Source organism: Microtus pennsylvanicus, chromosome 11 (genome assembly GCF_037038515.1).
Source record: "Microtus pennsylvanicus isolate mMicPen1 chromosome 11, mMicPen1.hap1, whole genome shotgun sequence".
NCBI classification, from domain to species: domain Eukaryota; kingdom Metazoa; phylum Chordata; class Mammalia; order Rodentia; family Cricetidae; genus Microtus; species Microtus pennsylvanicus.
Window position 1 is genome coordinate 103,580,005 of NC_134589.1, and position 25,133 is coordinate 103,605,137.

General features: G+C 44.8%; 1 protein-coding gene across 1 annotated transcript in view; it reads left to right on the forward strand.

The window, feature by feature from the left end:
• Nucleotides 1-24,372, forward strand: part of Abcc1 (ATP binding cassette subfamily C member 1 (ABCC1 blood group)) — a 151,980-nt gene extending 127,608 nt beyond the window's left edge. The window contains exons 20-32 of the mRNA XM_075942117.1: nt 863-938; nt 2,250-2,355; nt 3,009-3,219; nt 4,210-4,520; nt 16,138-16,337; nt 17,206-17,332; nt 18,229-18,330; nt 18,717-18,863; nt 19,990-20,148; nt 21,388-21,554; nt 22,232-22,426; nt 22,902-23,029; nt 23,385-24,372. Coding sequence (XP_075798232.1) covers nt 863-938; nt 2,250-2,355; nt 3,009-3,219; nt 4,210-4,520; nt 16,138-16,337; nt 17,206-17,332; nt 18,229-18,330; nt 18,717-18,863; nt 19,990-20,148; nt 21,388-21,554; nt 22,232-22,426; nt 22,902-23,010 — 1,910 coding nt within the window. The 3' untranslated portion in view covers nt 23,011-23,029; nt 23,385-24,372. The remainder of the gene's footprint in view (nt 1-862; nt 939-2,249; nt 2,356-3,008; nt 3,220-4,209; nt 4,521-16,137; nt 16,338-17,205; nt 17,333-18,228; nt 18,331-18,716; nt 18,864-19,989; nt 20,149-21,387; nt 21,555-22,231; nt 22,427-22,901; nt 23,030-23,384) is intronic.
• The last annotated feature ends 761 nt before the right edge of the window (nt 24,373-25,133 follow it).

Here is a 25,133-nt window from a genome sequence, read left to right on the forward strand (position 1 = left end):
ACTGGGAGTTTGAGACAGAAAATCAAAAACCTTTATTGGGCGATAATTCAAATACGAACCATATGCCTGTTGGTTTGTGTCAACTGGTATTTGTTAATGTACTGTAGCCACCATAATTAACTTTAGGACATTCTTGTCCCCCCAAAGGAAACCCCAGACCCATTCACAAGCCCATATACACACTGCCAGATTTTTCTTTTTTTCTTTTTTTTCCCCAGAGTCCCTCCATAGCTGCTTCTGTATTCCTTCTCTGTGGACTATCCACTCTGAACTATCCATGTCAGCAATACATGGTATTCTCTGGCTTCTTTGAGTTTTGTATTCTCAAGGCTTGTATGCACTGAAACCACACCTCCTTCCATGATTGCATAATTCTTCATTGTGCTACAGTGTATTTTAGACTTATAGTTTACTCACTCATGGGCCTGGGGACAGGTTGCTTCTGCTTGTTGGCTGTTAATTTTCATTCTGCCTCTAGTGGTCTGAAGGAAAAGCTACAGTACTAATCCCAGCAGCTGGGTGTGAATTTCTTGTTAAACGTCTCCCCCTACTGGGTGCTTAGAGTCTAGCACACTTGGCCCTGTCTCCCCTCCTTACCTTGGTTCGAGCATCTCCCCGAGACTTCCTTTTTTACCCATTTACCCTGGGTAAATGGTAAGTGGCTCCTGGTGACATTTACCCCTATACCTCCCTGAGGGACTGAGCTGTGGATGGAGCTTGCATCAATGTGGTTCTGTCTTCTCAAGCTCCCTGGCAGCCAAAGTCACTGTTGTCTACTCTGGAAGTGACTGGGTTCCTGGTCTTTTGTTTGGCCATACCCAGCTGTTGATGCCACATTCTCCCCTCTTCCTGTCTTTGCCAGGTGTCAGTGGTTCAGGGAAGGAGTCAAAGCCAGTGGAGAATGGGATGCTGGTGCCAGTGGGGAAACACCCTCAGAGGTAAGCACAGGGAGGACGTCTGGCCCTGTATCTCTGCCTGTGGGAACTCAGAAGAGACAGGTAGCACCTCCACTTCATCCACCACAGTCTCAGGGATTTGGAAGACGTGTGCGTCCTGCCTTCAAGAACCTTCCTTCAAGAACCATCCTTCAAGAACCTTCTCAGGAAGAAGCCAGCAGTGACCTATAATTCACACAGGCCTGCCTTTCATTTGTTTGTTCCTACTTCTGAAACTGATCTATGTCTTTCCTTGGGTACCTGGAAATGGGGCCTGGCATGTTGGGCTTTGTGAGCCAGTATATGACCACGGACGGTCACAGTGGTCTGGGAGCTGGACCCATTGTTGGCCTGAAGTCTAGTGGTTTCCAATTCACTGCTGGCCTGCTCCCATCTTACAGCAAGCAGTTGGAGACTCACCAGCTGGGCAGCTCTAGAGACACCCAGCTGAGATCTGAACCAGTGCTCTTTACTCTTTGGTGTCTCACCACCCGACTCAAATAAATACAGATGATTGTTCTTTCTTAAGAATGCTCAGCCTTGGCTTGTTTCTAGCCAGCTTTTCTTAAATTATCTCATTTACCTTTTGTGTCTAGGCTTTTACCTTTCTCTATTTTTATATATCTTTTATTTCTCTCTTATTCCATGTCTGGTGTCTGGTACCTTGGCATCCTCCTCTCCTCCTTTTAATGTTCTCCGATCTTCCTAGATTTCTTTTGTTTATTCTCTCTGCCTGCTGGCTCTGCCTATTTTTTCTCCTGCCCAACTATTGGCTGTTTAGCTCTTTGTTATACCAGTCAGGTGTTTAGACAGGCAAAGTAACATAGCTTCACAGAGTTAAACAAACGTTCCACAGCATAAAAAAATGTAGCACATCTTCAATTCATATTCCACAACAGCAGGCTTGTGAATCCCAGGCTGGCCTTGGACTGAACAGATTACTAAGGATAACCTTGAATGCCTGGTCCTCACGTTTCTACCTCTTTGATGGGATTACAGGTGTGTGCTTAGCTTATGCTGTGCTTTAGATGGAACCCAGAGCTTCATTCTACCAACTGAGCTACACCTCCACTCCCAGGTCATTTCTGTACACGAAAGATTGTTCCTCACACCTTCTGCCCAGTGCCCTTCATACATACCTCAGTAGTCCCCATTCCTGACATATACATCTCTTCCCATGGAAACACATTCTTCTGGGGAGTGCCACAGGGGCCCAAGTGTATATGTGTGTTCATGTGTGTGCTGGCACTCCCCAAGGCTTTGGCATCCTACCCTCCTTGACAACAGGTATCTCAGCAGCTCTTCTTCCCACAGTGGGGATGCTGGTCAGCAGCATAGCAGCACAGCCGAACTGCAGAAGGCTGGAGTCAAGGAGGAGACATGGAAGCTGATGGAAGCAGACAAGGCACAGACAGGGCAGGTGAGTGAGGCACAGTGCAGAGTGCTTTGCTTGGCATATGGGAATGCGTGTATTTATTGGATGGCAAGGCTGCCAGGGCTCTATGTTTAGGTTCTATGCCAAAACCAGAGAGGTTAAGTGACTTTTGCTGGAGTTTGGATCTGAGCTGCTGACTCCATGTTGGCACTCTAGTCTCTGCCTGTGCTCATTACTGCTTGGCCATGAGCAGCCTGGAGTATTGAACGGGACCTCCCAGGCTACAACCATTTCTCCATCTTCTCATCACTTCCCCAAATGTGTTGAGCTCCCTCATATATCAGGGCCTTACACCTGTGGGTCACCCCCTCCCCTTCCTGGTTTCCATTCGTAGCTGGTAAACTCTTCAACATCACTTCCTCAGGGAGAACTTCCCCTGGTACCTACCCACCTGGGCACTTGAATGGCCTCTTATGACTCTTCTCTATTTATGTGTTTCTATGGGTAATGATGGAGCATTAGGCTGTCCGAGTGCTTGCTGGAAGCTCTTGTGGGAGGCAGGAAGTCTGGCTTTGCTACTCCTGCCTGACATCATTAATGGGGCAGCAGGGTATCAAGGGTCTAGACCCAGGAGGGTGGGCTGGGCTTAAGATCACACAGGAGCTGCTAACCTCATGCTGGCACTCTACGGGTCCTAGGTGCAGCTGTCAGTGTACTGGGACTACATGAAGGCCATTGGCCTCTTCATCTCCTTCTTGAGTATTTTCCTCTTCCTATGCAACCATGTGTCTGCACTGGCCTCCAATTATTGGCTGAGCCTCTGGACAGATGACCACCCTACTATCAATGGGACTCAGGAGCACAGGACGTACCGACTGAGTGTCTATGGGGCCTTGGGCATCTTACAAGGTATGGCTGTGCTTACTTCATGTGTCCTTTCCTGAGACCCCAAGACCTCATGGAATTTACAACTACTAACTGAGCCAGACGTACATGGACAAAATCTGCCACATGGTGAACTCTGAATGCTTGCTGAATTCATGCCCACCCCTTCCCCGCCCCAGTTAGCTCAAGGAGCTGATTGCTGGCTGAGTTGGCATCAAATGAAGCAGCCTAGCTCTGGAGTTCACTCTGAAGCTGTGCCAGCCAGTATGTGATCTAGATGCTCATAAAACTGCTTTGTACACACATGCCCTTTCTGTGTCCCTGATGCACTCATGTGGGTGGTTAAGTGAGTCTTTTTTGTGTGAGAGCTTTTCTGTGTCCAGGCATGCTGCCAGGAAGGCACTTAGTACTGGTTGTGGTTTTGAGTGTCACTGTCCCTATTATACAGGTGAGGTGACTCACATAGATTGACATGAGAGGCCCCCAGCTGAACAGGGTTGGCAGCGCCAACTTCAATTTGCCTTCCCCTGTTATTGGTGAATGAGCCAAAAGAAATCTGTGATCCAGGGGGTGTTTGGAGGAGCCACAGATGTCTCCTGACCTCTGAGGTGGTTTTGGAACAAGCCGTCAGATGATCAGGTGTGGATGCCTTGAGTTTCTCCATGTGTAGCCTACTTCTGCCTGCCATAGAGCCAGAGACTGCAGCAGCCTTCATATTAGATTTTAGAGAGAGCAAAGAACAGAGAAGATGTTTCTGTGGGTTCACACAGAATCAGTATCTGCTACAAGAGCTGTGCTGTCTGGCACAGTAGCCTCCAGTCATGGGAGGTGATTTGAATTTTAGTTCATTGAAGTTAAAAGAAAATTCATTTCTTCAGAAACTCAATCCCAGTGTGTAGTACACAGTGAGGGCTGGTTTCTGAGGGCAGCCATCACTGAGTTGCTGAGGGACCCAGTGCCGGCCAGCAGACCACACTTCTGTATCTTACACTCACATCTCTGTTGCCATCCTAGGTGTCTCAGTATTTGGCTACTCCATGGCTGTGTCCATTGGAGGCATCTTTGCTTCCCGTCATCTCCACCTGGACCTGCTGCGCAATGTCCTGCGCTCGCCCATGAGCTTCTTTGAGCGCACACCCAGTGGGAACCTAGTAAACCGTTTCTCCAAGGAGCTGGACACAGTGGACTCCATGATCCCGCAGGTCATCAAGATGTTCATGGGCTCGCTCTTCAGCGTCATTGGAGCTGTCATTATCATCCTGCTGGCCACACCCATCGCCGCTGTCGTCATCCCACCATTGGGCCTTGTCTACTTCTTTGTGCAGGTGAACCACAGATGCTTCCTTGTGTGCCATATCCCAGGAGGGACGGTGGGAATGTGAACACAGCACTCGGCTCTGTTGTGAATAACTAAGAGGGCTGTTTTGTTTGCAGGAGACAAATGCACATTCTTATTCGTTTAACTCTTTAGAGCTCTATATTAGGGGAAGGCTTGCAGCTGTGCAGTCAGTTGTTAATAGACTGAAGAACAGAATTCTACAGTGGAGTCATGAAAAACAGCAGCCTCATCAGGGTGAATGCTGATGCATATATAGTATATTAGGAGACAGCTCATTTCGAAACTGGTGTGGCCCTATGGGTCAGGTGGCACCCAGGCTGTTGTTGCTGCTGCTAACACCCCTTTTTTTTAGTTCTGCTTTGCTGTCTTTACAGAAGTCTTCAATCAGTTGGCCTCATGGTCCAAAATGCTCGCCAAAGTTTCCTCTTTCATGTCTATCATATTTATAGTTCAGACACAGATCATTAAGAGAACAGAAGAGGGAACATATGGCCGTTGGATCAGAAGTCCTCGTTTAAATCCTCTGGTCCTCAAGATGAGTTGTGTGGCCGCTATTTGCAAGGAAGTACTCGGTACATTGGTTTTTCAGAACCAGTTTCCTCTTGAGAGGGGCAGCTGTTCTGGTTCATACCTTGTCCCATTTGTAGAAATCACCTTTTCTTTGCACATGTATACTTACTTGGTCAGTTTCTGCCTACATTACAGTTTAAGGTGACAGGTGAGAGGGTAGAGAGACTCAAAGAGGAAGCATTTTTCTCAGGTGGCAGAGCCAAGAGTGGGACCCCAGGTCTGTGTGGTTTGTGCTTAGTCATTCATTTGTAAGGTTGGCTGCTGAGATTGTTGCGGGGGATGGGGTAATATCAATGTAAACTAACACCTGGTGGCACCTGCTGTTGTCCCAGCACTCAGGGAACTCAAGACAGGAGTGTGTAATTTTATAATCAGGGACTCTTCTTCCATTTTCCAGCTGCCCAGGTCCGAATAATCACACAAAACCTATGTTAATTACAACACTGTTTGGCTGAAGACTTAGGCGTATTTCTACCTAGCTCTTATATCTTAAATTAATACATTAATACATTTCTATTAATCTATGTATTGTCATGAGGCTGTGGCTTACTGGAAAGGTTCTGGTGTCCTTCTTCGGTGTCTGCCTGAATCTGCCTTCTTTCTCCCTGCATTCATTTTAGTTTTTCCACCAAGCTCTATTCTGCTCTGCCATAGGCCAAAGCAGCTTCTTTCTTTATTATTATTATTATTACTGTTATTGTTATTATTATTATTTTATTACTTAAAAAATACCAATCCAAATTCCCACTCCCTCCCCTCCTCCCACTCCCCTCCTACTCCCTCCACAAGCCCTCCCACCCCACTCCCCTCCAGTCTTAAGAAAGGGCCATGCACCCCTCCCTATGGAAAGTCTAAGGCCCTCCCTATTACATCTAGGTTGAGCAAGGCTTACATCCAAAGAGAATAGGATCCCAAGAAGCCAGTACAAGCCATAGAGACAAATCCCAGTGTCACTATCAGTGGCCACTCAGTCTGCCCCAACTGTTAACCCCCTTCAGAGTTGACTCCCAGTCTAGTTGGAGTTGGTGAACTACCATTAGTTCAGGTAAACTGTCTCAGTGGATGAACCCGTCATGGTCTTGAATTCCTTTCTCATACTCTCACTCCTTCCACTTTTCAACTGGATTTTGGGAGCTCAGTCCAGTGCTCTGATGTGGGTCATTGCCTCTGTTCCCATCTGTTGTTGGACAAAGGTTCTATGGTGATATTTAAGATAATCATCAGTCTGACTGTAGTAATAAGGGTGGCGGGACTGCGTCCCCAGCATCCCGGCTGCCTGGCTAGCTTATGCCCGAAATAACAACACACAAACTGTATTCATTTAATCACTGCTTGGCCCATTTCTATCTAGCCTCTTCTAGGCTAATTCTCACATATTAATTTAGCCCATTTCTAATCATCTGTGTAGCGCCCCTAGGTGCGCTTACCGGGAAGATTCTAGCCTATGTCCATCCTGGGTCGGAGCTTCATCTTCCCTGGAGCGGGGAGCATGGTGTCTCTCTGAGGCGTCTGCTCCTGAGAGGAGAGCTGTGGAGTCTGAGCTCACTTCCTCTTCCTCCCAGCGTTCTGTTTACTCCTTCCACCTATCTTCTAACCAATGAGGGCCAAGCAGTTTCTTTTTATTTTACCAATGACCTTCCTCCATCAGTCTGACTACAAGGTAAGGCCAGTTTAGACACCCTCTCCTCTATTGCTTAGGGTCTTAGCTGGTGTCATCCCTGTGGGTTCTTGGGAATTTTTCTAGAGCCAGGTTTCTTACTACCTCCCTAATAGCTCCTTCAATCAAGATATCTCTTTCCTTGCTCTTGTCCTTCCTCCATCTTGACCATCCCATTCCCTCAAGTTCTCCTCCAACTCCCCTTTTCCCATTCCTTCTACCTCCTGCCCCCCTGCTCCCAAATTTTTGTTTGATTCTAATTTCCAGGTGGGTCTATATATGTTTTCCTTTGGGTTCACCTTATTACTTAGCTTCTCTAGAATCCTGAACTATAAGCTTGTTGCCCTTTGTTTATGTCTGTTATCCACTTATGAGTGAGTACATACCATATTCGGTTTTTTTGGGTCTGGGTTACCTCACTCAGGATAGTGTTTTCTAATTCCATCCATTTACAATCAAAATTCAAGATGTCATTATTATTATTATTATTATTATTATTTTTACCACTAAGTAGTACTCTAATGTGTAGATGTGCCACATTTCTTTACCATTCTTCAGTTTAGGGACATTTAGGTTGTTTCCAGGTTCTGGGTATTACAAATAATGCTGCTATGAACATAGCTAAACAAATGCTTTTCTAGTATGATTGACCATCTTTTGGGTATATTCCCAAGAGTGGTATTGCTGGATCCTGAGGTATGTTGATTCCCAGTTTTCTGAGAAACTGCCACGCTGATTTCCAAAGTGGTTGCATGAGTTTGCATTCCCACCAGCAATGGATGAGAGTACCCCTTATTCCACATCCTCTCCAGCATAAGCTATCATTAGTGTTTTTTGTTTTTATCTTAGCCATTCTGTCAGGAAAGAGTTGGTATCTCAGAGTTGTTTTGATTTGCATTTTGCTGATAGCCAAGGAAGTTAAGTATCTTTTGGCCATTTGAAATTCTTCTTTTGAGAATTCTCTGTTTAGTTCAGTACATCACTTTTTAATTGGGTTATTTAGAATTTTAATGTCTAATTTCTTGAGTTCTTTATATATTTTAGAGATCAGTCCTTTGTCTGATATGGGGTTGGTGAAGATTTTTTTCCCCATTCAGTAGGCTGCCTTTTTGTCTTGTTGACTATTTCCTTTGCGCTACAGAAGCTTCTCAGTTTCAGGAGGTCCCATTTATTCATTGTTGCTTTTATTGTCTGTGCCGCTGGGGATATATTTAAGAAGTGGTCTCCTGTGCCCATGCATTGAAGGATACTTCCCACTTTCTCCTCTCAGGTTCAGTGTGGTTGGATTTATATTGAGGTCTTTAATCCACTTGGAGTTTTGTGCATGGCGAACCATATGGATCTATTTTCATTCTTCTACAGGCCAGCATTTGTTGAAGATGCTTTCTTTTTTTTCCATTGTATAATTTTTGCTTCTTTGTCAAAAATCAGGTGTTCGTATATGTGTGGATTAATATCTGGGTCTTCAATTTGATTCCCTTGGTCAACGTCTCTGTTCTTATGCTAATATTGAGCTGTTTTCATTACTGTAGCTCTGTAATAGAGCTTGAAGTCAAGGATGGTGAGGCCTCTGGAAGTTCCTTTATTGTATAGGATTGTTTTGGCTGTCCTGGGTTTTTTGTTTTTCCATATGAAGTTGATTATTGTTCTTTCAAGGTCTGTGAAGAATTGTGTTGGGATTTTGATGGGGATTGCATTGAATCTATAGATTGCTTTTGGTAAGATTGCCATTTTTACTATGTTGATTCTTCCTATCCAAGAGCATGGGAGGTCTTTCCATTTTCTGATATCCTCTTCAATTTCTGTCTTCAAAGACTTAAAGTTCTTGTCAAATAGGTCTTTCACATCCTTTGTTAGTGTTACCCCAAGATATTTTTATGCTATTTGTGGCTATTGTGAAGGTGAAGTTTCTCTGATTTCCCTCTCGTTTTCTTTATCCTTTCTGTATAGGAAGGCAACTGATTTTTTGGAGTTGATCTTGTATCCTGCCACATCACTGAAGGTGTTTATCAGCTGTAGGAGTTCTCTGGTAGAGTTTTTGGGGTCACTGATATACACTATCATATCATCTGCAAATAACAAAAGTTTGACTTTTTCCTCCAATTTGAATCCCCTTGATCTCCTTATGTTGTCTTATTGCTATTGCTAAAGCTTCAAGAAATATATTGAAGAGATATGGAGAGAGCACACAGCCTTGTCTTGTTCCTGATTTTAGTGGAATCGCTTTTTCTCCCCATTTAATTTGATATTAGCTGTCGGCTTGCTATATATTGCCTTCACCATATTTAGATATGATCCTTGTATCACTAATCTCTCCAAGACCTTTATCATGAAGGGGTGTTGAATTTTGTCAAATGCTTTTTCAGCATCTAATGAAATGATCATATGGTTTTTTCTTTAAGTTTATTTATATGATGGATTACATTGATAGATTTTTTTTATGTTGAACCAGCCCTGCATCTCTGAGATGAAGCCTACTTGATCATGATGGATGATTTTTTTTTGATGTGTACTTGAATTTGATTTGCCAATATTTTATTGAGAATTTTTGCATCCATGTTCATGAGTGAGATTGGTCTGTAATTCTCTTTCATGGTTGAGTCTTTGTGCGGTTTTGGTATCAGGTTAACTGTAGCTTCATAAAAAGAGTTTGGTAATGAGCCTTCTGTTTCTTTTATGTGGAACACTTTGAGGAGTATAGGCATTATTAGCTCTTCTTGAAAGTTTTTGTAGAACTCTGCACTAAAACCATCTGGCCCTGGGCTTTTTTTTGGTTGGGAGGTTTTTGATTACAGCTTCCATCTCCTCGCAACTTATAGGTCTATTTAAATTGTTCACCTGGTCTTGATTTAATTTTGGTATATGGTATCTATCTAAAAAATTGTCCATTTCTTTTACATTTTCCAATTTTGTAGAGTACAGGTTTTTGTAGTAGGACCTAATGATTCTGTGAATTTCCTCAGTGTCTGTTGTTATGTCACTGTTTTCATTTCTGATCTTGTTAATTTGGTTGTTCTCTCTTTGCCTTTTGATTAGTTTGGATAAGGGTTTTCCAATCTTGTTGATTTTTTCAAAGAACTGGCTCATTGTTTCATTGATTCTTTGTATGGGTTTCTGTGTTTCTATTTTGTTGATTTCAGCCCACAATTGATTATTTCCTGTCTTCTCCTCCTCCTGGGTGAGTCTGCTGCTTTTTTTTCTAGAGCTTTCAGGCATGCTGTTAATTCTCTAATGTGAGCTTTCTCTGTTTTCTTTATGAGGGCACTTAGTGCTATGAACTTTCCTCTTAGCACTGCTTTCATAGTGCCCCATAGGTTTGGATATGTTGTGCCTTTATTTTCATTGAATTCAAGGAAAGTTTTAATTTATTTCTTTATTTCTTCCTTGAGCCAGGGGTGGTTCAGTAGTTGACTGTTCAATTTCCATGAGTTTGTAGGCTTTCCAGGGGTGGAATTGTTAAATTCTGACTTTACTCCATGGTGATCCGATAAGACACAGGTGTTTACTCCAATTTTTTTGTATCTGTGGATGTTTGCTTTGTTACCGATTATGTGATCAATTTTCGAGAAGGTTCCATGAGGTGCTGAGAAGAAGGTATATTCTTTTTGTTTGGGTGGAATGTTCTATAGATGTCTGTTAAGTCCATTTGGTTCATTACATCTGTTAGTTCTCTTATTTCTCTGTTAAGTTTCTGTCTGGTTGACCTGTCCATGGGTGAGAGAGGAGTGTTGAGATCTCCTACTAGTTGTGTGTGGGGTTTGATGTGTGATTTCAGTTTTAGTAATGTTTCTTGTACATATGTGGGTACTCTTGTATTAGGGGCGTAGATATTCAGGATTGAGACTCCATCTTGATGAATTGTTCCTGTTATGAGTATAAAGTTTCCTTCTCCATCTCTTCTGATTTATTTCAGTTTGAAATAAATTTTGTTAGATATTAAGGTAGCCAGCCACCCCCACTTGTTTCTTAGGTCCATTTGATTGGAAAACCTTTTTCCTAACCCTTTACTCTGAGGAAGTGTCTGTCTTTGAGGTTGAGGTGTGTTTCTTATAAACAGCAGAATGCTGGATCCTGTTTTTATATCTATTCTCTTAGCCTGTGTCTTTTTATAGGTGAATTGAGTCCATTGATTTTAAACAATATTAATGAGCAGTCGTTGTTAACTCCGGTTATCTTTTGGGAGTAGTATTTGTATGTTTCCCTTCTTTGGGTTATACTGGTGGGGGGTTTATCAGATGTCTGTGTTATTGTGAGTGTAGTTAACTTCCTTGGGTTGAGGTTTTTCTGTCTAATACTTTCTATAAGGCTAGGTTTGTGGATATGTATTGTTTAAATCTGTTTTTGTCATTGAATATCTTGTTTTCTCCATCAATGGTGAATGAAAGCTTTGTTGGGTATAGTAGTCTGTGCTTGCATCCATGGTCTCTTAGTGTCTGCAGCACATCTATCCAGGATCTTCTGGCATTCATGGTTTTCATTGAGAAGTCACATGTAATTCTGTTAGGTTTACCTTTATATGTTTCTTGACCTTTTTCCTTTGCAGCTCTTAATATTCTTTCTTTGTTCTGTATGTTTTGTGTTTTGATTATTATATGATGAGGGGATTTTTTTTTTGATCCTGTCTATTTGGTGTTCTGTGGGCTTCTTGTTTCTTCATTGGGGTATTTTTCCATAAGTTGGGAAAGTTTTCTTCTATAATTTGTTGAGTATATTTTCTGTGCCTTTGAGCTGGAGTTCTTCTTTTTCATCTACCCCTATTATTCTTAGGTTTGGTCTTTTCATGGTGTCCCAGATTTCCTGAATGTTTTGTGTTAAGAATTTGTTGTATTTAGTGTTTTCTTTGACCAATGAGTCTATTTCCTCAATGGTATCTTCAGTGTTTGAGATTCTTTCTTCTATCTCTTGAATTCTGTTGGTTATACTTGTCTCTGTAGTTTCTGTTTGTTTACCCAGATTTTCCAAATCCAGAATTCCCTCGGTTTGTGTTTTCTTTATTGCCTTTATTTCAGTGTTCAAATCTTGAACTGTTTCCTTCACCTGTTTGATTGCTTTTTCTTGGTTTTCTTGGTTTTTTTTTTTTGAGGGATTTATTAATTTCTTCCAGCTTTCTGTTTGTCTTCTCCTCTATTTCTTTAAGGGAGTTTTCCACTTCCTCTTTTTCATAAAGTTATATTTAAAGTCATTTTCTTCTACATCTTCTGTGTTAGGATGATCAAGTCTTCCTATTATGTGTCTGCTGGGTTCTGGTGTTACCATGTTATTTTTTAGGATGTTGGAGGAATTCTTGCATTGGTGCCTACCCATCTCTTCCTTCAAATGAAGCGAGCAGTCTCTTGGCTTCTTGGTCCAATCCTTGCTGTGTCTGTCTCTTAGGTCCACTCAGTATTGGAGCAGGCTCTTAGGTCCACTCAGTATTGGCACAGGTTGTGTTTGGCAGGGTTCTATGGAACTTGCAGGGAAAGGCAGGTTGGGGGTGGGGTGGATTGAGGGCTAGTAGGGAAGCTCCCTGCTGGCAGCTCTTCTGTCTTCCAAGTATGGATGCAGGATATATGGCAGGGTTCCAGGAAACTTGCACGGAACTGCAGGTTGGGGGCAGGGTGGATTGAAGGCTAGCAGGCAAGCATTCTTCTGGCAGCTAGAAATGTCGAGGGATGTCCTATGTTCCCCAAGTTTGGGTACAGGATGTATGGCAGGGTTCCAAGGAGCTCGCAGGGAACCAAGCAGCTTCTTTATAAAGCAATGATAATAAACCATATTCACAGCATACAGAGGAGAGTCCCACATCAGAAAGTTCAAAGCTGCATAGCAAACCTTGTCTCAAAATCAAAACAAAAAAGTAAAAATACCAAATTGTGGATACTTGTCACATAGAGTCTGGGGACCTTGGTATTGCTGTCTCGTACCTGGACCCTATCACACTTCAGGTCATTGATATTACCATAAAGAAAGATGGAATTGTAGGGCGAAAGTCCATCTTTGGACTTGCCTTGTCGCTTCTTTAAATCAGTGCTGGCTGTTTATTGGCTGTATTTCCCAAAATGTGGTAAATGTGCTCATGCTGCCTGGAAAGCTTCTTGCAGGCTCCAGTTCAAAGAGGCCACACCATCCCTCGAGTGTAACACTGGAAACTAGAGAGTTTCCCCTTGAGAGTACAGCGCTTGCCTCACAAGCATGAGTACATGAGTTTGATCCCTAGAAAAGCCAAGCCTGATGACCAAGCAGTGCCCATGTGTGGAAGGTGTTTTGGCATAGTCATTTCTGTGGACCTGTGGCAATTACCTGAGCTAAACAACTCAAGGAGGAGATTTTCTTCTGTTCACAGTTTTAGTGCTGTCTGGTAGGGAGGGCGTGGCATGGTCAGGAAGCAGAAGATGTTTGTGCTAGCTTCCTTTTTTATTTATCCAGACTTCATCCAGACTCCCAGAATGAGATGGTGGCTCTCACATTCAGGGCGGGTCTTCTGGCCTCAGTTAATGCTCTCTGAAAAATTCCTCACTTGTACTCAAAAGTGTGCTTCTTTGATCTTTTTGGTGGCATTTAATCAATGCTCCAGTCACTAATTACAACCGTATTTGTGTAGCACACAAATAGGTGTACTACTAAAGGTGACTTTGAGATAGATGTATTTATTGGTGCCCACAGTGACTGACCTTCTCTGAGAAAGGTCTAATCATCATACTCAATTCTATCTATTGTAGGCAGATTTTCTTTCCTGCCAGCCTGTTCTCAAATAGCCACACAGGCTTATTATTAATTGCAAATGCTTGGCCAATAGCAGTTGACCAATACCAAGCTCAGGGGCTCAGGGTTGTCACTAGCTAACTTTTACATTTTAAATTAACCCATATTTACACTCTATTACCTGGCTTGGTACCTTTTCTCAGTATAGCAAGTTTATCTCCTACTTCCTCTGCTTCTCCTCGTGACTCCTGAGACTCCTCTTCTTTTTCATGCTCTCTTTTTGTCTGCCAGTCCTGCCTAAACTCTTCCTGTCCAGTTATTTGTCAGTCACAGTGACATATATTCACACAGTGTAAAGGAATATTCCATGATCTGTCTGTCTGTCTGTCTACCTACTATCTTCATTTTGTGGTTCTGGGAATGGAAACTAAAGTGTTAGACCAGTGTCTTCCACTTGCTCATGCTCCCCTGCCCTACATCCCCTTTATACATTTAATTCTAGGCACTTCTTAATCTTTCTATTCATATTATTCTCAATAAATTAAATTCTCATGACTATGATAAAAACTCAATGACCAAGACACCTTATCAAAGGAGGGTTTATTTGGGCTTCCAGTTCCAGAGGGAGAAAAGTCCATCACTATCACATCTGGAAGTCATGAACACAAGTACCATCTGTGATGGCAGGAACTGCTGAGAGGTTACATCTTGAACTATGAGACAAGACAGCAGACAGGGAATGGTACATGGCTTTTAAAACCTCAGATCTTGCCCCAGTGACACTCTTCCTCCAGCAAGGCCATGCCTGCTAAATCTACCCAAATAGTGCCACCAACTAGGGGCCAAGTGTTCACACTTTTAAGCCTGTGAGGCACATTTTTACTCAAACCACCTTAGTCAGTATACTTTACTTTTGCAGACAGGACTTGCTCAGCTCTTGCTGCACAAACCTGATTCTCACATCCCAAGATGGAAAGAGAGAACCTCTCTGACCTCCACACATGCATTCTGGCGTGGGTGTGCATATATACTGCTCATGCATACACCGTGCACACATACACAAACTCATCATCATTATCATATATGATTTAAAGTTAAAAAATGACAAGTGCTTTTCCTAAGAAACTTATGTAATAGGTAAAACTGCAGAATTCAGCTAGGCTGGAACATGTTTGCTGTTTGCTGTTTGAGTGCTTGTTTGGTGTTCATAGCAACTGCTGGGCACACTGCTAAGGGCTACTTTTGCTGTGATGAAACACCATAACAAAAAGCAACTTGAGAAGGAAGGGGTTAATTGCATTCACCATTCCATATGACAGAGAGGACAGGCACTCAAGCAGGGCAGGAACCTGGAGGCAGGAGCTGATGCAGAGCCATGGAGGGTACTGCTTGTTCCTCATGGCTTTCTCACCCTGCTTTCTTTTAGAACCCAGGGCACCAGCCCAGGGATACTTCCTCCACCCCTCCCCCCACACACACACAGTGCCCTCCCCACCAATCATTAATTAAGAAAATCTCCTAAAGAAGTCATTTTCTCAGTTGAGGTTTCATCATCTCATATGACTTTAGCGTGTGTGAAGCTAACATAAAACTAGCCAGCACACCTATATAGTTTGTGTATATAAGGGTTGATGTCTTTGTAGTCTTTTTTTTTTTCATCCTGTTTGGCATTTTCGGAGACTAAGCAACTCTTGTCTCCTTTTCTCTCAGTGGGGTCACTCCTGTCCCTTGCTGACTTGGCCCCTACTCTTTGTACCTGGCGCTGCCTCCTGCTGACCTGTGCTTGTCACCCTATAGAGTGAAGACCAATGTCAATTCCTTTCTGTGGCCCCATCCCTGTCAGCTAGGAACAGAAGAGGTGGCCCTCCCCAAAGAAGAGCCCATCAGTTGGGTGTCTAGTGCCAAAGGGTCAGCCCTGAAAACATACATATAGGTAACATTTGGACTCACAGGTTCTATCTAGGAATGTGTATATGTTTACACACACTTACAGACATTCAGTAATGATGAGGGAAAGAAGAGACCATGAATTGAAGGAGAATAGGGATGGGCATATGGGAGGGCATGGAGTTGCCATGTGTGTGAAACTGCTGACACAGGCTCCTGGTTTAGTGGCATCCACAGGGTTCCATCCTTGACATGTATGTGTGTGAGACATGTGCAATGAATGTGCATATAGCCATGTGAGACTCACAAAGAAGAACCATACTGGTTCTTACCTGCTGTCCTCATAGTCTACTGTGCAAAATGGCTTTAGTGTTGCTATTATACAGAAGAAGCCAAGGCCTGGATTTCTGTGGTAGTAGCAAATGAAGACTAAAGAGGTCTGCCAGTCACAAAGCGTCTTTCTGAACCTGTACTGTTGGGAGAGGAAAGCCCCAAACATTGAGAGCTCCTGAGAGACCAGGCAGTCTGGAGGTCATTTCATCCTGCTGCTGCTTAGGCACGGACCCAAAGAGGAGGCCACTTTTACCCCTTTGTCTCCACACAAGAGCAAGAAAGAGCACTGCCTAGGTTGGAAAATGGGACATGCATCCAAGAAACTGTGGCTACTGTCACTGACATTCCTGTTCCACAGTTCACCAGGAAAGCAGCCCATCTCCAGGGGTCAGCCACGTCTGAGCTTCTCCCGGAATATCCCAGGAGGATGGCACGAGGGGCTAGCACTGATTCTGTGCCTCTCTCTCTCCCACAGAGGTTCTATGTGGCCTCCTCCCGACAGCTGAAGCGCCTCGAGTCTGTTAGCCGGTCCCCTGTGTACTCACACTTCAACGAGACCTTGCTGGGGGTCAGTGTCATCCGTGCCTTTGAGGAGCAGGAGCGCTTCATTCGCCAGAGTGACCTAAAAGTAGATGAGAACCAGAAGGCCTACTACCCCAGCATTGTGGCCAACAGGTGGGAAGCCAGCCGAGGGCCCAGTCCCTCAGCCTCTGTTTCTTCTGGGAGAGAAATGGAAACAGCGGGGCACATGCCTGAAGGAAGATTACCATGAGTCTGAGGTTCCCTTGATTAACTGGCGAATTCCAGGCCAGCTAGACTATAGAATGAGATTTTGTCTAAAAAATAAAGCAGCCTGGGGGCTGGAGAGCTGGCCTGGTGGCTGATATTGCTTGCTGTGCAAGCATGAGAACCCACATTTTTGTCCTCACATAATCTTAGCATTGTGGGGTGCAGGTGGGGGGTGGTCCTAAGAGCTCAGTGTCCAACTTTGTAAATAGCAGCTGTTTCTTCCTCACATTGAGGTTTATCTCTTGCCAAGGGACTGACTTTTACTTATTTTATAATTATTATTGCTAGTATTCTGTGGTGATGGCTCTCAAACCCAGGGCCCTGTGCACGGCAGGCCAGTGACCCAGCAATGAGCTCTGCCCCAGCCCACGATGCCTGTTTACAGACAGCAGTGCCTCCTGTAGTCGATGACAACTTCGCGATTTCCAGGGAATTGTTTCTTGATATTAAAGATTTCCTAAGAAAAAGTCAATCTTTCCAAAGGCAAACTTGAGTTTCCAGGGTGGAGGTTGCTCTTGAGAGTTCTATTTTAGTCCCTAGGCAAGCCAGATTCATGAAGTCCTATGGGCCCTGGGCACCACCCCCACTCCCAGTTCTCATATCTTGGATGAGTGTCACCCACAAGGCCTTTCTCTAGAAGTGCTTGGAAATTAGCTCAGATGGCAGATGAGCTTAGCTCTGTTCCATGAACTTAAAACTGTGCATCTGTCTGTCTGTCTGTCTGTCTGATATACTCCTACATATCTCCTTACAGGTGGCTCGCTGTGCGTCTTGAGTGTGTGGGCAACTGTATCGTGTTGTTCGCCGCCCTGTTTGCTGTCATATCCCGTCACAGCCTCAGCGCTGGCTTGGTGGGCCTCTCCGTGTCTTACTCATTGCAGGTAGAAGGCTCTTTCTTGTGTTGAATGTTCTCCCTATGGCAACCAGATTTTGAGTTTCTAGACCTTGGCTTTGGGTACCTGCACGAATGGGAAAAGGAGAGGGCTTGAATGGAGTTTTATGGGAATCCTGACACATGGCCTGCATTCTTCACCATTCAGAAGATTCTCAGTGGCTTTGATGCTTTCAAAGCTATGAATTTCCCTGAGTTCTGTGTTAGTTCCATCTCATGATGTTTATCATACTGAGTTAAAAATATTTTCTTTGTGTGGTTAAGATGGGGTAGCCTAGAACTTGGCATAATTCTGCGTCTTCAATCTTTGGAGCACTGGGATTAATTACGGATCCACACATGCAGTTTCAAAATATTTTCCAGTTTCCTATATGACTTCTCTTTCTTTCTGCCTTTCTTTTCTGTCTTCTCTCTCTTTCCCCCCTCCCTCCCTCCCTCCTTTCCTCCCTTCCTCTGTCCCTCCCTCCCTCCCTCCCTCCCTCCCTCCCTCCCTCCCTCCCTCCCTCCTTCCCTCCTTTCTTCCCTTTCTTCCCCCCTTCTCTTTCTTTCATCCACAATGCAGATGTCAGAGGACAACTCTGTGGAGTCATTTTCTCTTGTTGCATCTTTACATGGCCCTGGAGGGTGGAACTCAGGTTGCCAGGCTTGCTCAGCAAGTGCTTTGCCCACAGAGCCACCTCACAGCTCTTGGCTGCTTTCTGACAACTTGTGTGAACCATGTGTCACCTTGAAAGGTGTGATTCCTAAGAGGTGCAGTGTGTCCATTCTGGTGATGGCTCTGTAGGTCACTTATTTCTGTATCTGTGTGAATGATATGATGCATACTTAATGAAAATGAAGCCACGCTTTCCCCAAGAGACCCCACATGGCTCTCTCCATTGGCAGATAACTTCCTACTTGAACTGGCTGGTTCGAATGTCCTCTGAGATGGAGACCAACATCGTGGCTGTGGAGAGACTCAAAGAGTATTCTGAAACAGAGAAGGAGGTAAGGCAGGATTCAGTCTGGCCCCTTAGCCTTGGCCTTTCAGAAACCCTTTGGGTGTCCTCTGCTTACTCAGAGGGTGAACTATGTGTCTGCCAGGCCCTCTTGGGCTTTTCCTGTCTGCTTTTAACACTTATTAAGAACCATCTTGTTTTAGAGGAAAATATCCCTTAGTAAGTATAAGTAACACAGCCCACAGGTACCCTGGGGAAACAGGAACACAATGAGGACAATTTTCCTCATAAGTTGAGGAATTAAGCATGAATGAGTTGATTGGAAGTGTGAGATAGCTCAGTGGGTGAAGAGTTCAGACCCCAGAACCCACATAAAAGACTGTTCTTGGCAGCTTGCACTTGCCAGTTTCTCTTATCCCTCTTCTTGTGATCCAGGCTCCCTGGCAAATCCAGGAGACAGCTCCACCCAGCACCTGGCCCCATTCGGGCCGTGTAGAGTTCCGGAACTACTGCTTGAGGTATCGAGAGGACTTGGACTTGGTTCTCAAGAACATAAACGTCACCATCGAGGGTGGAGAAAAGGTGGGCGTGCTCCGTCCTCTGTTCCATTGACTTAGGGTCCAGCATGAACTCTCCACTGTGGGATTGAGGTGCTTTTACAGGGAGGAATCATGGGAATAAAAGATGCTGAGTGTATTCAACAGGTGGACGACACCCCCAGACATGCAGATACGTTTTTTGAAAACATTTGCGTGAACTATAAATACTAAAAAAAAATCCGTGATCCATAAAATGGTCCCTCTGCTTTTCTTGAATGGTTGGAACATGTAGCAGTTCTGCCCACCCCCCTGCAGGTCTGTCTAGAAGAATCTAGCCCTCCAGCTCACCCCAGCTCCTCCTGTGTGTCCCTTTACTGGAGTTTGTAAACTCTAGAGTAATAAAGTGATACCATCATCCCAGAACAGCTTATGGGGACATATAGCTCCAAGCTCTTCCTGGAAGGCATTCAAGACCATGACCCATAGAACTTTCTCAGACACTTGGTCAGGGATCATCCTAGGCATTTGCATACTGTAATATTGAATTGTTAAATTGTCCATCCACATGTGTCCAAGTGTTCTCTTTCCATGAGGTAAATCTCTGAGTCTTACGGGCATTCATGCATGGGTGCTGAGCTGTGATAACTGTGGAGGAGCCTACTCAAGCCCAGATGTAAAAGAGAGGAGAAAGACCTGTCATTGGACATTGAGGATGTTAGCCATTGATCAGGAACTGGGGTACTCGGACCATATCAGAGAAGTTCAGGGGCTTTGCTTGAATCTGAGGTATAGTCATGGCTTCAGGAAGGAATTCCCATCAGAGGAGAGAGGAACCATGTGGGAAGCCAGGAAGCACCTCATTATTTTCCGACTCTCTCTAGTTGAACATAGCACAACTAAACATTTGTTTAATCTGCACCCTATTCCTTTGAGCATCTCTTCTGACTTATGAAAAGTCCTTAGCCTCTGTGAAGCAAAGGGCATCTTTTCCAACCTTTTGTCAAAGTAGCCCCTGAAGGTGGGTCTTGGAGAAGCGGGGTGGAGAGGGGGTAAGCACTGTAGTGGAAGCTAGATCAACCAGATGACCACAGCTCTGACCCAGCCACCTGCTGGGAGAACCTTGAGTCTGCAGCATTCCCACATCACCACAGCTTCTTCCTGTTCTGCAGGTTGGCATTGTGGGCCGTACAGGAGCTGGGAAGTCATCACTCACCCTGGGTTTGTTCCGGATCAATGAGTCTTCAGAAGGGGAGATCATCATCGATGGGGTGAACATTGCTAAGATTGGCCTACACAACCTGCGATTCAAGATCACCATTATCCCCCAGGTGGGCAAGGCTGATGGGTCCTGCACACACTGAAGCCACACCCTCTGTATTCATATACTCTGCCAACTGTAGATGGAGAGTAATATATTTGCATCCATGTATTTATTGGGAGGAGGGGAACAGACCATGCATATGAATTGATAGTCTACAGGAGTCAGTTCTCTCCTCTGCGTGTGTATTCTGAGGATCAAATTCAAGGCCATCAGGCTTGGTTGCATGTAGCTTTGGTCACAAAACCCATGATTAGTTTTTCTTTTTCCAGATTTAGCATCTGCACTTAATATCATACATAGACTTTTACCCCCAAGTGATGGTCAGCTATTTTCCTAAGTATTTTCTTGGTGTTAGATAGTACATGGCTGTATATAGGAACTGTGAACAGGTGATGTGAAAATTCTCTACTGTTTCATACAGAGACCCAGAGCATCTGAGGACTTTGGTGATAATAACTCAGTCTTCTCTGCCAGTTGCAGGAGTCAGTGTCTTAATCTCTAACACTTCTGGAGCTATGCTGCAAATAAGAATTTTCTAAACCATTCCCTGTGGGCAAGAGTTCCCTAATGCATTGCTTGTGGCTGTGATTTTTCTTTGTTTCTCTGAGTCTTTCCTGCAGGTGGGGTTGAGTGACAGCGTCAGTTACATCTCTGTTGCTGTGATGAAATAACACCGCTAAAAGCAACAGAGAATTGGCATATTGAAAGTTTGGAGAAGTTTTGAAAAAAAAGTTTTGGTCTGGTTACGCAGGGTTTTCCAGACATTTTCTGTTCACAGAGTTCATGCTCTGGAGGGACTCTGAGATCTCTTCCTATTCTAGTGTGAACATCTCATATCTTATATTGGTGAGCTTTCCTTGTTCAGTGTGGTGTGATTGCCATGTACTGTTAGTTACTTTTTTGATAGTTGTGCCAGAATCCTTGAATCATCTGCAGGGAAGAGAGATTCAGAGTATCACAGGGTTGCTGTCCATCACAGTGGGGAAAGCAAGGTCATGCTGTAGTATGTTTGGTGGTGACATCAAGCAACCAGGAAGCAGGGACCCAGCCAGTATCAGAGCCAAGACTAAGCTTCAGAGGACTGCCCTCAGAAACCTGCTTCTTTCAGACAGGCTCCATCTCCTTAAAAGCTCCACAACATCCCAAAATGACACCACCAACTGTGGAACAAGTGCTCAAAACATCAGGCTGTGTGGAACCTTCTAGATTTAGACCCTCATACATGCTATCTGCTGTTCTTGCACAGGATCCTGTTTTGTTCTCGGGTTCTCTCCGCATGAACCTGGACCCTTTCAGTCAGTATTCTGATGAAGAAGTCTGGATGGCCCTGGAGCTTGCTCACCTGAAAGGCTTTGTGTCAGCTTTGCCCGACAAGCTGAATCATGAGTGTGCAGAAGGTGGAGAGAACCTGAGGTAGGCAGGCAGGGCCAGTGTGTGAAGATTCTGTCCTCTTGCCCCCATCACCAGGGCAACCAGCCTCCATTCTGCTTCAGTCAGTGGTCAGTCAATGACTGTGCTGCTGACCTTGACTGGGATTATTCATGGGGAAAGGAAGTAGGTGCAGCTGACTGTTGGCTGATCTACTTGGCCTCAGTGGGATCAGTGCATCTGTTTTTCATCTTCCAGCAGACTTGCCCAGGTGTGCTGTCGTGGTGATGGCAGATGTGTAAGGGTGAACATGTCCATTCCCACGTTAGGCCTCTACTGGCCGTTCATTGGTCAGCATCCCGTTGACTAAAGCCAGGCTCATAGCTGAGCCCAGCCAGTGCTGAGTCTGCAGCAGCTCAAAGAGGTCATGGATAGTGAACCACCTTTGTTATCCACTCTGTCATCCACACCAGAATGGCCTGATACTTTGTGAATATTACCTCTGAGCCTTTTGTTGGGAATGATTCTAAGTCCATTTCCTGCTCACATGGAAGTAAAGCATGATTGATTAGTAATATCTGTCACAGGCATGGACATGGGGAGCAGACTTGTTCTCCTGCCTAAAACCCACCCCCAGACTGTGCGCTAGCCTTCTCCCCTCCAAGCCTGGTTCAGGATCAGGGTAGTTTGAGCCCTGTCTCTGAGATTTTCTCCCTTTCTAGTGTCGGCCAGCGCCAGCTTGTGTGCCTGGCCCGGGCTCTGCTGAGGAAGACAAAGATTCTAGTGTTGGACGAGGCTACAGCAGCTGTGGACCTAGAGACAGATGACCTCATTCAGTCTACCATCCGGACACAGTTTGAAGACTGTACTGTGCTCACTATTGCTCATCGGCTTAATACCATCATGGACTATACAAGGTTAAGCCCTCAGAGTGGGTCTGTGGGCCTACAGGGTTGGTCCGGTTCACAGTCATGTTTGTTCATGCATCCGTCACCATTTTTAGGCTCAGGGGCAACACCAGTTGGTGGGACTATTCTGTCACGAGAAGAACAGGTTATCCAGGATTATTTCATTCAGCATATTTATATGCATGAGGGGTCTGCTATGTGCCCCATGTTATTCTGGACTCTGGGGTCACCTCTCAAACAAAGCTTAGGGAATATCTTAAGGACCAGGACACTTAATTAAAAGAGAGGGACAATGGACACAGCAACAAACATTGATGTCAGAGGGTGACATGTGCTAGGTACAAGTGATAACAAGGAGGTGGTAGGGTGGATACCCATCTCTCCAGCCCCTAGAGTTTGTAATACTTTCTGCAGGCAGGCAATCCCATAGACATCAAACACATCTCTTTGCATAATGCTCACATCTACATCTCTCCCCATGCAGGGTGATCGTCTTGGACAAAGGAGAAGTTCGGGAGTGTGGTGCACCCTCTGAGCTCCTGCAGCACAGGGGCATCTTCTATAGCATGGCTAAGGATGCAGGCTTGGTGTGAGCTGGGCCCTGGCATGATGGTAAGAACTGTGGGGCCAGCATCCCAGTATCCAGGGATTAGCCATCAATCCTGGGAATCCAAGCCTCCCAGATAGAAATGAAAAAATAAATAAAGAAAAAGAAAACCAAACTAAAAAGCAAAACGCACAAAGCAGCAGCCACCATCTGGCCCCCTTCTGGATCTGACCTTGAAGAAACTGGGAGACAGATGTACTCCACTTTAAACACAAGCCAGACCTTTGGTACCACTTGTGAGGTTCTCTGGAAGTTTACCCATGCTCCTGTAGGGCCTAGGGCAGCTGAATTGCTAGAGAAATTGCTGGTGTCAAACACACTAGTTAGTGACCAAACAGCTACTGCCTCATGTTTCTCCAGCCACATCCATGGATGCCAAGCCCTGGAGCCTCTCCTGATCCTGCCAACTCTTCTATCAGTTCCCATGGTCCTGCTGGTTCCAGAAGAGTGCTTCCTGTCTTCAGGCCTGCAGTTGAAAGCAAGGGAACAACAAGAACAAACAAAACAAACAACAAATACTGTTGCCTCAGAGTGATGTCTCCTTGCCTGCCATCTGGTCTTCAGGCACTCTGACACTTCCCTGCACCTAGTGCAGCTCTCACAGGACTTGCTTTAGGTGCAGCCTTGTGGGAAAGGACCTGAGCAGAAGGCTTTGAACCAGGCCAAGCAATACTCCCTTCACAGGGACTTACATCCTGACCGCCCCCATCCCTTCCTTGCTTTCTGCCTCTTCCTGTCCATTGCTGGGAGGAGGAGGGCTTACTCCTCTCAGAATATCTGTAAGTAGTTATGAGCAGCAGAAGTCAGGAGCATGATGGATGTGGTACCCACAGATGAGAAGAGTGGTACCAAAGACAGAGCCACAGTCCTTGTCACCCCAGCACAAAAAGAGAGCCGTTCACGAAAACGAATGATCCCCCCACGCTCACACCATTTTTAAGCACCGTTCCAGGGAGAAAGTCAGTGCCCAGAATTGGATATCTTGGGAGGAGGTACTGACTCAGGGAGTAGCCACGTCCAGCTCTGCACTTGATCCTCAGTTTGAATTCTTCAGAGTGGTCCTCTAGGTGTTTGGGTTGCAGACCAAAGAGAGACCCCCATGGGCAGCAAGAAGTTGCTGCCAGCCACAGTTCATACTTGCTATGAATTTTGGCGCTGATTTCCTTTTTCTTGAGGCAATTTCCTTTTTTCTTTAGGTGGCAATATATGTATTTATTATTTTTGTAAGTTGTACCATTCTTTCACGTTAAAGGACCCAGAGTTCTCCTGGGGGTCTTTTTGTAATGACACTGGAAACGTGAATATTTACAAATAATTTGCAGTAAAGAAAAATATTTTATTTCTTTCTAAACAACCATCCTACTTCCTTTTGAGTACAGAGGTTTCCAACTTCCATTCTGGAAGAACCAGAGTAGGAGAGCCATGTCACCGCTGTTGTCTGAAGTAGCAGGGCAGGGCTGGAGAGGGGGCTCAACAGGTATGAGTGCTTGCTCCTCTCGCAGGGGACTGAGGTTCAGTTCCCAGCACCTGTGTCACTGGCTTCCAGGAGTCCAGTGCCCTCTTCCAGGCACACAAATTAAAAGTAAAATGAAATGGGGGAGACCAAGGTTAAGAGCTGCCTGGGGTCTGGCAGTGAGTCAGAATGGCTCTAGTACACAAATGCTTTGGTTTGAGTCCTGCTGTCATGTGACCCTGGGCAAGGCACTTAGGCTGTGTGCCTCAGTTCTGTCTGTGTAAGGTGGCCAAGTTCAGGTTCTGAGATAAAAGTCACAAGTGGCCCAAATCCTTCTCTATAGTGGGTAGGACTGAGTTGCAATAACGGGGCTTAAGATTTGGGGGAAATGTGGCTGGTGAGATGGCTCAGTTGGTAAAGTGCTATCTGTTCATGAGACCCTACATTTCAGTCCTCAACATAAAAGTCAGTATATGCATATATGTTTATATACAGATATATGTGCATATAATTCTAGCACTAGGGAGGAAACAGGAGCATCCCTGGGGCTCTCTGGCCAGCCAGCCTAGCCAAATCAGTGAACTTGTTCAGTAAGAGCATAAGGTAGGGGCTGGAGCAGTGGTGCTTAAGAATGCATGATGCTCTTGCAGAGGACC